Source organism: Micrasema longulum, unplaced genomic scaffold (assembly GCF_059751315.1).
Source record: "Micrasema longulum isolate JH-2025_06_02 unplaced genomic scaffold, ASM5975131v1 h1tg000849l, whole genome shotgun sequence".
Lineage (NCBI taxonomy): Eukaryota > Metazoa > Arthropoda > Insecta > Trichoptera > Brachycentridae > Micrasema > Micrasema longulum.
In genome coordinates this window covers 946,594-960,181 of record NW_028278041.1, presented here as the reverse complement: position 1 = coordinate 960,181, position 13,588 = coordinate 946,594, and the positions used below count along the sequence as shown (strand labels likewise).

The 13,588-nt window shown below is 34.1% G+C and overlaps 2 protein-coding genes across 2 annotated transcripts; one reads left to right on the top strand and one right to left on the bottom strand.

The window, feature by feature from the left end:
* Window position 1: 1 nt before the first annotated feature.
* Ip259 (NSA2 ribosome biogenesis factor-like IP259) lies at window positions 2–1,368 on the bottom strand. Its single transcript, XM_088231114.1, has one exon. It carries the CDS (start codon window positions 838–840, stop codon window positions 61–63), a length of 780 nt encoding a protein of 259 aa, XP_088087240.1. The 5' UTR covers window positions 841–1,368; the 3' UTR covers window positions 2–60.
* Window positions 1,369–5,180: 3,812 nt separating this feature from the next.
* On the top strand, window positions 5,181–8,324 carry CycK (cyclin K). Its single transcript, XM_088231078.1, has 4 exons — window positions 5,181–5,356; window positions 5,433–5,995; window positions 6,912–7,098; window positions 7,756–8,324. Exons 1-4 carry the CDS (start codon window positions 5,354–5,356, stop codon window positions 8,218–8,220), a joined length of 1,218 nt encoding a protein of 405 aa, XP_088087204.1. The 5' UTR covers window positions 5,181–5,353; the 3' UTR covers window positions 8,221–8,324.
* Window positions 8,325–13,588: the final 5,264 nt, after the last annotated feature.

Sequence of the window (13,588 nt, the reverse complement as noted above, 5' to 3'; positions counted from 1 at the left end):
GTAATGAAAAGGACCTTTATTCAGTTTACTTATAAATACGCAGCACATAACACAGATAACTTAAACTAAGAGCACAGCATTAATACAACCGTCATTTTCGGGATTGTTTGTCACTTGCGCGTACTTGCCCCAGATGACCTTCCCGGACTGTGTGACCAAACCGAGTTCAGATATGTTGACCTCGATGACGGTTCCTTTAGTGACGACTCCCAAGCTGGTGAACATGGGCGAGCTGGGGTTCTTCTTGACCCCGATGATGGGCAGACAGAATGTGGCCTTGAGTTCGGGGTGAGTGACATGCGCTTTTTTGAATCGCAGAGCCATCGGCCGGATAAAACGCTCAAATTTGGGCGGCTTTCTCGTGAATCCTTCCCCTACAAATGTGACTTTGGTTACCATCCTCTTCCACGCTTTCCGCCTCGTCTTTCCGGAACTTAATACTTTGAACACCTCCGCATCTGACTGCGCTCTGACTTTAGGAATGGGAACGTCCCACTTTCCGGCTTTTTCTTTTCTCTTTTGTTTGATCATGTTTGAAAGAACTTTCGCCCTGGATTGAATGTCCCTGTCCAAAAGATACACGGGTACGGCGCCATCGGAAACCTTCTCCGCTTTTTGTTTAACCTTTTTCTCTTCATGCGCTTTGATCTTCTTTTTCATCTGAATCTTTTCATTTCTTCTTTCTTTATTGAAGAGTTTGGCCTTGATTCCCCTCAACTTGCGAGCCTTCTCCGCACGCTTGTGAGGCTCGCGAGCCTCCCTTTTTCTCTTCCTCTCCTCATAGTCGAGCCTCCTTCCGTATAACTTCTGGTGACGCTCGATGTACTCGTTCTGCGGCATGTCGACGAATCAGCCTGCGAAAAACACGCAATAAATAAGGCTTATCGGATATTTACCCGCAGCCCGAGGTCACTTCAGATGTTGCGAGAGTAATTTTCACCAATCTTTCGAACACTATATTCGCAGAATAAGGAAAATTGTACATTTCTCCCTGAAGATGACTGGGTACAAGCGGTATCTTAGGTGATCGGCAATATCAATAATAAACTAATGAAACTTACCGGCTTATACTATAAATTTAGCTATTCCACCGCTCGCAACCTGAAAACCTCGAACCGAAAGCAAGAATTCACTTAATTCGCAACACGAGAATTTGACATATGACCACGCGGTGCGGAGTTGCACCATGAAAACAAGTGATAATCACCAAAAGAAAACTGCGGAGACTTGTCAAAACTTGCTCTATCGAAAACAAACAACTTACATTAAAAACGAAGAAGGTTTTTCTATAGAAAACCCAGTTATAATCGAGAAAAACTTCAGAGGAAATAATCTACTAACCTGGCCAACATCCACGCAGTGAAAAAGAATAGGAAACGGATATGTCAGATAACATTATACTTTCACCATAAACAAACACTTAATAATGAAAAAAAAACAGAATAAAGTGGGGCAGGTTGATTATTTAACAACAGTAAAACATCACCTAGCACTCGATGCGATCTTTGTAGTATTTATATTTCGAAACGAGCTAAACATACCTGTTTAAAATATTCAGGCATTAAAAATCTTTTGTCATCGTAAAAATAAGCAGGTTTTTTCGTTTTAGATTATAAAATCAACCTTGTTTGTATTGGGAAAAAACGCGGTGATATTTTTAAATATTTCAATACGAATTTAAATATAACTTTCCAATACGTCCTATTGTTTTCTTAAATCTAGGGTTTCTCAGCAATAATGCATTGAAATATAACCTTTTAGTTCATGCTAGCCGATTCCGAAAAGAACCCCATTTTAATGGCAGCCTTTACAAATAAATACATTAAAATAAATCCCCATTAACCAGAGCCGTTACTAGGTATTTACAAATATTTCGTCCATTTCTAGTGTCAATTACGACCTCGGGTTAAATTAAAATTACCAAGCAGCGAATTACCTGGAATTCTAAAACTCTTTCTATTGAAAATAATGAGTTTGTTAATATTTTTATTATTCTGTTGTAATTTTTCTAGTTATTTAGTTCTATCTTCCTTCTAATTTTACTGTAAGTTTCTATTTTCTGTTAAATAGGCACTATCAGGTTTTGGTGGGGTTTTCTGTTAGTGCCTATTTCAATTTATGTTGAAATTTTTATTGGTTTGGATATGTGTTTATTATTACAATTGATATTTTGAATTTATTCTTGTAGTTATATTTTTCTTATCTTTTGTTTGTAAGTATATTGTTATTCCTGTTTGTTTATATTTTTCTTATGTTTTTAAATGTAACTTGTTTTTGGCCGATGTTATCAAGTTTTGGTAGTAGGCCCTAATAAAGAAAAAAAAATGACTTTAACAATAAATATTGACCCATATTTTCCGCTGGGGAAAACATAACCTTTTTTAATATTAATTCGCAAATCGATGGCCATTAAAATAATATTTGTATTTTAAAAACTTATTCAAAAATAACAAAAATAAAACGCATGATTAATTCCTCTGTGGTACATACAAACCTTTCTTCTTCAAATTTCATACATCTTCATTCGTACGCGCGCCGATTATTCCAACTTGTCACATATTAACTTAAAACTCTAATTAACTTTTGCGCCATCATTTTTACATCCGCGCTCGTGGTACTTAAGGCACTGCACCAGTGCGCCAATCGCAACGTATCAGCGATTATTTTATAATATGTTTGAAGGAATTTTACATCCACCTTGCCAGGAATTGAACCTAGGATCTCAAGTGTGGTAGGCGAGCGCACCAACCACTACACAAAGAGGTGGATCATTTCTAAATTATTAATTCTTGATTCCTCTCTAATCTACATAGGTATAAGTTAGTTTAATAATTTAGTTTTCCATGTTTAGTAAATCTTTATTTTTAATTAATCTGTTTTAAACGCATTTAATATTACATACATTCTAATCTTAGGTAATTATAATTTAGTTTTATAAGTAATTATATGCAGAACATAATATTTTAGTTTTAAATATGACGAGGTGTTTATGAATAAGTGTGGAAAAGAGGCAATGAGTTTTAGGCAATAAGCGAGAGGGAGGAGGAGAGAGCTCCTAATTTGGGCGTTATAAAACCACCCCAAACGTCTGAACAAATGAGTCGGGATACAGCCGGGAAGGACAGTCGATCAAGAGTCGGTCGACAGTCGGGGAGAGTGAGTCGAGTCTACGCGATCGTACCTTCGATTGCGGAGACGATGCAGCGTGGGAGTCAAAGTTAGGGAGTTAAGTGAAGTTAGTGTACGGGTAGCCAGTGCTACGAAGCAACCTCGTGGAATCTGATTACTCCACGAGGGTCATCGGAGGCCGCCTTCCAGCCGCGAAGGTCCCTTCACATCCAGGACATCCATCGTCATCCAAAGGAACGCCAGTTTCCTGCACCGCCAGAGCGTGTGCCCAACCCACGGCCGGCCAGTCTTCCAGCTGGCTGTCACCGTCACCATCGCCACGGGACCGAATCCCGAGAGCCACCCATGGCTCTATCCATGGCAGATCTCCGCCCAGGACATCGCCCAGCATGTGTTCGTCCAAACACAGCACCCGGACCACCATCCGTCATCTCTCCACATAAGTCAAACCACCGATAATATTGTGATAGAGTTAAGATATTAGTGAAGAGTGATAATTACCAACTGCATTAGTTAAGGACCTAGATAGAGTATTTTTCTTTCTCTTATGTTTGTAACTAGTTCTAAGATTATCATCATGTTCTAGTTTAATAAACATAGGTACATAAAACATTCAAGCTTTTAAAATTATCTTCCAATTTACTCGTTTTCTGATTAGATTTCAGTTTTTTTTATTTTCTTTTGGGCTTTAAATTCATTTAGTTTTAATCAGGATTATATTATCATGATGGGGAATAAAAATGGGAACACATGGCGAAATAACTAACTATTCCACATATTCGATAAGGCACCAGGAAGACGCGATCTTTCCAAATTCATCTCAAGTTTCCGTTCGGCGGATATTCCCGCTTTCTCTCAGATAGCGGAGAGACGGACAGCTTCCGTCTATTCATACGTGCGAACGCGGAACTTGATTTTGTTTACAGCCTCCGAGATGATCAAATCTTGTCTATAATTTTTCTCTCATCGCCACCCTATCAAAACCAAAAACTCCCCCAGTAAACACATTATTTTCCCATATTCTTATTTCACCCCCCCCCCCCTCGTGATAATATACGCGTGCAATGTATTCACGAATAAATGTTTTCCCCCGTAAAATAAGCAGGTATTTTCATAATATAAATAATAAAGTCAATCTTATTTGTAATGGGAAATAACGCGGTGACTTTTAAAAATATTTCAATCCGAATTAATATAACCTTCTAATACATGATTTGTGTTCTAGGACTTCTCAATTCTCAAACGATAAAAGACTTCAGTAATAATTATTCCCTCTTAATTCTGAATAGAACCACATCGCAGCCCTTAGAAAAATAAAAGTCAAAAAGGCACTCGAAAAGCGCAGTCGGAAAAGTGAGTCGGGTTTACGCAACCGTATCCTTGGTCGCGGAGACGATGAGCAGGACAATCTAAAAACGCATTTTAACCGAGTCGGATAATGGAAGTCGTAAAGTGAGCTAAAGTTTATGTGAAAGTGCTGGTGTCAAACGGATCCTCGGTCAAGTCAGAACTCTAAAAATCAGCGCCGTCGACATATACAATGTAGCCAGCCACGCTACGTAAAAAGCCCCGTGGAATTCGACTAGTCCCAGATTTTATAGTTCGTTCATTGGATTTTGAAATTTTCATATGTTGGATTTAACTGTTAAATTAGTATAACTGGATATTTCTTAATTAATTCAATTTCTCTGAAATAAACATTATTATGATTGTTATTTGTCATTCGAAATAAGAAATGTTCACGTTGGTGTGATGAGTTTTTTTATTTCACTTCGCACATTTCATTAATTTACTGGGCCAGTTACCCTATTTTAGGTGCAGGTGCAAAAAAAAAATTCAAAATCGTGCCCAACGTTGGCGCGACAAATTATCATGGAGGGGGGGGGGGACTAACCCATATTTATCCTTATAGTTTAATATGGGTTAGTTTGTTATTGAGATGGGGGCAAGATTGAGAAAAATAAGATAGTCTCGGAAGCTGTAAAATCAAATTCCGCGTTCAAAGGCAAATGGCATAGACAGCATAAGTAGTATAGACACATCATAGTGTAGAGACTTAAAAAAATAGATTTCAGATATAGAATTGTCTATTTCTATTGAGAAAGAAGTATCACCTCTTCTTATGCCGATTTGTTGTCAAATTTGTATTGTAAAGATTGTAAAACAAGAGTTTTCTATTTACCGTCGTATGTTATTCTAGTAACAGTGAACAAAACTATTTTTTATGGTTAGTGTCGATTTAAAACACGATCAGAATTTTTATACGTATAATTCAAATTATTTAACTTTTATAATACTTTTAGGTTATCTTCAAGAATAATACTATTTCCGAGACTTCAGCATCTCAAAATATGCCCTATTGGTATTATGATAAAAAGGATCTTCAGAACACTCCTTCATACCTCGATGGCATCGACAGCAAAACGGAAAACCGATACAGGAAAGAAGGTGCCCGATTTATAATCGACACCGGAACGAAAATGGACTTGGGATACAATACAATGGCTACAGGAGTAGTTTACTTTCACAGATTTTACATGGTTCACTCCTTCCGTACATTCCCCAGATATGTGACAGCATGCTGCTGCTTATTCCTGGCAGGAAAAGTTGAGGAAACTCCCAAGAAATGTAAAGATATTATAAAACAAGCCAAATTACTTCTGACAGATTCAAAGTTCACAACATTTGGAGAAGATCCCAAAGAAGAAGTAATGACATTAGAAAGAATTTTGTTACAGACAATAAAGTTTGACCTTCAAGTTGAACATCCTTATAGTTATCTTTTGAAATACGCCAAATGTTTGAAAGGAGATAAAGGTAAACTACAAAAAATGGTGCAAATGGCTTGGACCTTTGTAAATGACAGGTATGTTTATTTGAATATTTTATCATATTCTATATTATTGAATCACGCCACTTCATTTTTTTTTGTTCAAAATATATACTAGACACTAAAATATTTGTTCAACAACAGACATAATTATTGGATGGTTTGTACTGTATATCGGAAAGTAAATCAGTCTGCTGACATTGGGAGATTGGGAACATAAAAACTAATGCTTTGCATAATTTCAGGGTTGTCGATAATACCGCGTAACAATCTAAACAATATTTAGAAACTACGAATTTGGTCTATAAACTGTTGTAACCGAGCATACCATGGATAAACTCAGTAGTATAATCATGGATAATATCTGCATTCTGCTCGTTAAAAAAAAATCTGTAGTCTCAGTTTTCTTTTTTCAAACGTATTCTGGTAGGTTCTAGACCTAAAGTAATGATTTTTTTATATACTATGGATACCCACCATGCGTGTCCCTATTATTTGTTTTTTATGTTAAGTTGTCTCTTATAGGAAGCTAGGACTTTCCAATACCCTTAAAATCACTTAGTTTTATCTGCTGTCTTCGGGTGTCCTCTTGTATACAAATATGATAACTATTTTTAAAAATTGCAAAAGGTATCAACATAGAAAATTTCTTTTTTATTCTATTTCTTTTAAAAAAAAAGCAAAATCGGTTCAGTTTTGGGGTGCTAAAAACGGGAATATGAGACCTCGATTTTGTCTTACTTAGTGTAATTTGTTAAATCAGTCTGACGGGCAGTTGTCTTTTACAAAAAACTAGTCTATACAAATAGTATTCGGGGAGGCTTTTACGAGAGAGTGGCAGAAAAACTATATTTAAATACCTATTCATCAAACCGCTCTTCCACCACACGTCCCCTTAGAGAATCTGAATCTATTATTATTTTCTCATGTAAATATTTTCAAAATCTTTCAGTTTATGTACGACACTCGCTTTACAATGGGAACCTGAAGTCATTGCCGTAGCTCTAATGTTTCTGGCGGGAAAGTTAAGTAAATTTGAGGTTGTAGATTGGAACGGTCGACTTCCCAAACACACTGCATGGTGGGATATGTTTGTAGAAGATATTACCACAGAACTTTTGGAAGATATTTGTCATCAAGTAAGTGAATATTTTTTTTGTGTCTTAAAGATCTATCTAATAATAAAATGCAGGCTTGAATCTTGAGGCTTGCTTTCTTCCTTAATACAATTAATTCCTATCTTCTACCCTAATTATTCATGACTATTCACAACTGGTAGTCATCGACTGTTTTATGCTATCTCAATTACACGGCCCTATGAGACTCATCTGACAGACCACTGGTAGTTTTTTCATCACTTTGAGATCATTGTTGTTTTGTAAATTTTCGCTTAGTTGTGATAAACTTATTTAAATTGAATGTAATATTATTTTGTAGTTTAATCAATTACTTATATTTAACTCTGCGGTACCACATTTCCCAATTTATTATGTTTTTAAAATAGAAAATAAATTCCACTGCAAATTATGTTTCCTAACTGCTGCTTGATGGGGCAAATTTATACATGTTTAATCACGTCAATAAGATTCAAATTTATTTTTACACATCCACATAATGTTTCTGAAATAATAATATTAATAATAACCTGAAAATGTAAATATTTATTTATTTAAAAAGTAAAAATTTTAGCTTTGACTGCATAATTTTCATTTCTACATATTGTAATGCAATACGGAAACAATAAAACTATAAAATTTCCTACAGACTTTGCTCTTAAACAATGATAATTTTTACAGGTTTTGGATCTATACTCCCAGCAGTCATCTGCGGGTGGCGTAGACAGTCCACCACTTCCTCCGTTTGTCACTAGAGTGGAGAAGAAAACCAACTCTCCACCACAATCCACTTCCCCCTCCAACCCCCCCGCTGTAACAAAGCCTACCAGCGTCACGACGCCCATCAAGAATGGGCCAGAATCAAAACCGGAAGTGCAGTCGATTAAAACGATCGTCGGAGTGGATGCAATGAGGTTTCAGTACCCAACGAATTTTGGAAGTGTTCCGTCATATCCGACTGTGTTTCCTCCTCCTAATGCCGCCGTGTCTACTTCCCTCCCCCCCCCTTTAGTGCCCATTCTCCGCCCCCCCTCTGGGTTCTCAGAGCCCCCTCCCTCCCACTACCCTCCCGGGGTTAGTGTACCTCCCCCCAGCTACTTCCCCCCTCCTCAGCCTGTACGACCATATTTCCCACCGCCTACGTAAAGTATTAGTGCCTAAATTCCAAATATAAGTGCAAAATATATCTTTTTTTACTTGTGTATATACTTACATACATCATTTTGACCTAATAAATACAATGAGCGACATTCTTTGTGTTTTTTTTTCATTTATTGACATCGTCTTTTGGATCTGTCTTCTTCTTCTTCAGCCTTATTCTCTCTACTGCTGGATAAAAGGCCTTTTCCAAACGTCTCCATTCCTTCCAATCGCCCGCTTTCATTATCCATGTTTTACCCGCAATAGAGGCGATGTCATCGACCTATCTTTTCTGTGGCCTTCCAACACTTCTTTTGTTTGCCCACGGTATTATCAACACCATTTAACACCGTTTACCTCGGAAACCACTCTCTAGTCGACGTTACGACGGCTGTCCACTGCATCACCGTTCACTACGGCCGTTAAAATACGGGCACCGCTGTCCTAGGAAACCCTAGCTTTAGCCCATTTTTGTTCAATCTGGTGATGGATGAACTCATAGAAGATATCCAATCACTACAACTAGGATATAGGACAGGAGAGGCCAAAGAGCAATTTCTTTCTCTAAAATTTGAAAAATTGCTTTATGTTATGTAACTATACTTTCAACCACATACTTGTTCGAGTAGGGGTTTTCAGCTCTTTTAATAATTAAAAATAAACAAAGAAATCCGAAGTGTGTTTGGTTTTGAGCAACACTGATCCAAGGATTCAGCAGTTGGTTAACAGCATGCAGTCACAAAAATGGCACTAAAATGTAATTTACGTAAAATTTTCATAAAAATAATGTTTTATTTATAGCAAAACAAATCGACCTTATCACTGAATAGATTACCTCCAAACAGTTGGTGGTCCATGGCAAGATAAAAAATTGGTCAAATGGTCCCTCATCACTTAAGGGTTGAGAACCAGTAGTCTGTAGCAAGGAAGAAGACATTAAACACTTTAGTTTCTTAGAGCACAGATCTTTCCATCTACAGGCGTAGGTATAAAACTTATAGTAGTGCTTTAAAATATGGGTGGTCTTATGACAAAGTGTTTAATTTAATATATTTAATCACATCATTCTACAAAGTTAATGCCGTTTATATAAATAATATTTATCATTATTATTTTTACTTGGTGTCCTTGTGTAGGCAGGACTGCCCGTTCCAGGAACCTTACTTTACACAATTTAATGTCAGCTTTACATAAATATATTTTACAATTCTCTCTACTTAATTCTAAAAGCATTTCATGATTATGATTCATATGCTTGCATAGTGCTTTGACACTGATAGATTACAGACAGGAGGGTATAGAAATCCTAACGCAGCGATATTAATAAAAATAAAATGATTAATTATATTAATAATTTCTCTCCATTATCGTTGGGTGCAAATCAAAGTAAGTTGATTAAATGAAATGAAATAATGCAAAGAAACTAGTCTCAAGGGTATAACACATGTTTATTACTTCAAATACATTTGGATAATATAATATTGATTAAAGTATTTTCAAACTACATACGTGCAAACATGCATAATGCAATATAAGTATCAAATATAAATATTTAACAATTTATCATCTCATTGCAGTTCAGGATCACATTTCTGGTATGTAGTGCCAAATATATACACCTGAGCAATCATTGTTCCGTGTTTACCTACCATAAAAATTTGACTTTATAATTTCAACATTTTCAATATTTTAATAAACTTTATAATGGATTGAATCATATAGTAAAATGGCAGCACTAAACCTGCTTATTAGAAACATTGGATGGATTGTAATAGTGGGAAGACGCGCACAAGTAATATTGATAAGAATACATACATACTCATATATTGTATATGATGTGCGTCGAGAAGGCAATATGAAGTCTTTGGCTAATACTAAATTTAATCGGGATAGGAAAACATCCCGCCTTTAAATCATAATTTTAAAAAGATTCTCTAAAATAACAGCTGTAAACTATAGCACATGTTTCTAGATACATATATCACTCCCTCAACATTACATCTTGAAAGTATTGTATTCATTATTTATCATTTGAATGAAGTAAATTTAGAATCACACAGTGATTATGTTTTATTCTACTGATCTCGTTTCTCAAAAATAAATGTTCTATTTAACTTCCTTTTATATAATCACCAAATTTCTAAAACTGTTCATATTTGATTTACATAAAAACAGTTGGTTAATTTTGGTACACAAAAATGTCCAGAAGATTTTGTTTTAAAATCTACAAAAAATTCTTAAAATACCATGATGTTTTGTTGAATAATATTGTTTTGAATTCATCGTGATTATTATGTGAGCTCCTTTTGAAACATGAGTATTTATCATAATTTTATTATTCCATTGTAGGTAGGTAGCCTCATATAATCAACAGAGATGAAGAACATTTAAGAGAAGGTAATATAGAAGTCTAGGCATCTACAGGGCTTATGACCTGTCAATGGCTGGTTTAAGTGGCCACTTTAAACACTGTGTAACATTCACCATTCTGCCGATATTTGAACATCCTTATTCCTTTAATTCTTTCATCTGTTGATGTGTGTGAAGTTAAAAATCTGAAACCTTTATTTATGCGGGTGAGATTCATCTAATTGAATTATTTCACCTACATACTAGGCAACGCCTGAAAATGTTATTTTTTCAATTTCTATACTTCTTCATGGACCAGGTGGATTTATCAACAATATTTTGAGTTTGTCCAAATTTTTGTAGACATAATAATAATAATAATATATATTATAATAATTCAATTAGATAAATCTCACCCGCATAAATAAAAGTTTCAGCTCTTTAACTTCACAAACATCAACAGATGACAGAATTGAAGGAATATAGATGTTCAAATATGGGCAGAATGGTGAATGTTACACAGTGTGTAAAGTGGCCACTTAAACTAGCCATTGACAGGTCATAAGCCCTGTAGATGCCTAGACTTCTATATTACCTTCTCTTAAATGTTCTTCATCTCTGTTGTAATATGTTAATATAAATAGCTCCCCGGGGAGTTAAATCCAATCCTTGTCTACAAAAATTTGGACTAACTCAATATATTGTTCATATAATCAGTCTGAAATTGTGAAATATTATATGCTTATTCAGTGGAATTATAATATGTACACTCAGTAAGAAGGCACATCATATTTATAATTAAGATTCTTTTCATTTATATAGATACCGTTACAGATTTCTTTAAATAATATATACTATTGGCATAGATGAGGGAGTACTATTTGTAGTTTAGTAATACATGTACATAATTAACAGATATATTAACAACTATACCAATCATGGCACCATAATATTGTCATTATATGGGCATTTAAAATTTTCTAACATTAAAAATAACTATAAAATATGCATTGATAGTTAATTGACCACCATTAATTTTTAAAAATAATGTACGAAGGTGCAGTGAAAAATACAACATAGATGGCATCATCAGTCTGTCGATTTATTGAAATCAAATATCTAGGGTCATTTGAGTGGACTTGGTCATATATACAATTTAATGAATATAAAATAATGAAACTTAAATAAATATCTGTTTTTATCTTAAGAAACTGAATTTGAGCTTTTGATGATAGGCAAACCAATTCAGTGAAAAACTTACAATGTCCAACATAAAAAACAAGTAAAATACACTTGGAGCAGATTGGAGGTTCGGAAAATAATTAATGTCTTGAATATTTAGTAAAAGAAATTACCAAACACTAATATAAATTATCGTATTGAATGTATCTTTATTTCGAGAGTTTTACATATTTAAAATAAATTTGTGAATTGATCAAGCATGAATTGGATAATTTAGCTTAGGCTAGATCTTTTCAATGCACCTGCATTATTTTTTTAACACAAATGTAATTATTTTTAATTAATTCTAAATTGTAATAACAATATTCAGATCTAATCGTAATTACCGTAACTTTTTTAAACTGATTTATAACAAATATTAAAAATAGAAATACTATTCATAAATACTGCTACGGCTAAATATAAAAACGCAAAAAGTCAAGTAAATCTTATGAAAATATGAGTTTGAGAAATGCTCAAAGAATATCAAATCTCTAAAAAAAACATAAATAAATAAAATAGCGACCATTAAAACATATCTTATATAATACTGAAAAGATTAATAATTAGCAGTTTAAACTTAAATGTATAATGTGGGGAATTCAAAAATAAGATAATTAATTATAAATGACTTAGAAGTTCGCTATTTTAATTAAATGCAAACTACAATGATTAATATTTTGCAAAATGTAAAATAATTTCGCACCCCCGATAACATCAAAATTATGTTAAACAGAATGTGACCAAAACTTGTTTGATTACCTTTATAGCTGTAGTTTTTAGGTCCTATTTGAACCAGTTTTTCAATGGAATAAAAACATTTTATCTTATGACCACAGTGGTGTGTATTCTTTTTCTTCATATTATTATAGTAATTTTATCAAAGGATGGTCTTGCACTATGTATTTTTAATCTACACATAACATTTATTTAATTTCAGGCCACAATGGTAAAAAGATATACCAAAAGGTTTAAAAACTCCAGCAGTGGTATGAAAAAACCACAATGTATATTTTCAGGTACTCATTAGAAGGCATATGTGTACATATTTTATTTCTATTATGGCTGGAATAATACAGTGATTATACTGATTATAGAATATGTAGTTTATCAAAAAAGTATTTTTTTTAATGATGGCGCTGGTATTCTTACGGTTTTCCTCTTTAGAATGGCAGCACTGCATAGAATATTCAATCACTAAACAAGCTACTTTTATTTGGTATTGCCAGGATGAAAATCAACTTTAGTTCCAATTATTACCGTTTTATAACTTTTAAAATGTGGAGTATGTATAAACAGAAAGGTACATTAGTGAATTGTGTAGATTGATGCCTGGATCCAGTTTTAAGCATTTATTGTTTACCAAGGACAACAATGATTTTATAAGTACATAATTTAGCAAAACTGTTTAATATCACTTGATTTTTTAATAATTTGTAAATCTTATTTGCAGTTTTAGAATAAAATCATATTGTGTAGAGTTATCTCGGATTGTGCATTTTTTTACAGGAAACTAGTTAGTGGAGTAAAATGACACGAACAGTGATATGTATGATATTTATCACGTTACTATAAGGCCTCATTCTATGGTCTGAGAGATGAGAATTAGATAGAAAAATAAATTTGTCAATAAAGAAACCAGTTTCCTCTTCTATTTGATTATAATTTTTTCAACTTGGGAATACAAAAGTTTGTAATTGCTTTTATATCTAAGCAACGGAGAAAGCATGCGTATGGATTCAAAATGTTATTAAAATGCATTTGTCACTCACATACAAATTTGACGGAAAAATGACAATCACGG

What these genes read in the sequence shown, in the direction of transcription:
- Ip259 (XM_088231114.1), bottom strand. Translation starts at nt 840, where the DNA reads ATGCCGCAGAACGAGTACATCGAGCGTCACCAGAAGTTATACGGAAGG.
- CycK (XM_088231078.1), top strand. An exon ending in TGGACCTTTGTAAATGACAG is followed by an intron (nt 5,996 to 6,911) that starts GTATGTTTATTT and finishes AAAATCTTTCAG; the next exon opens with TTTATGTACGACACTCGCTT. An exon ending in TGGAAGATATTTGTCATCAA is followed by an intron (nt 7,099 to 7,755) that starts GTAAGTGAATAT and finishes TAATTTTTACAG; the next exon opens with GTTTTGGATCTATACTCCCA.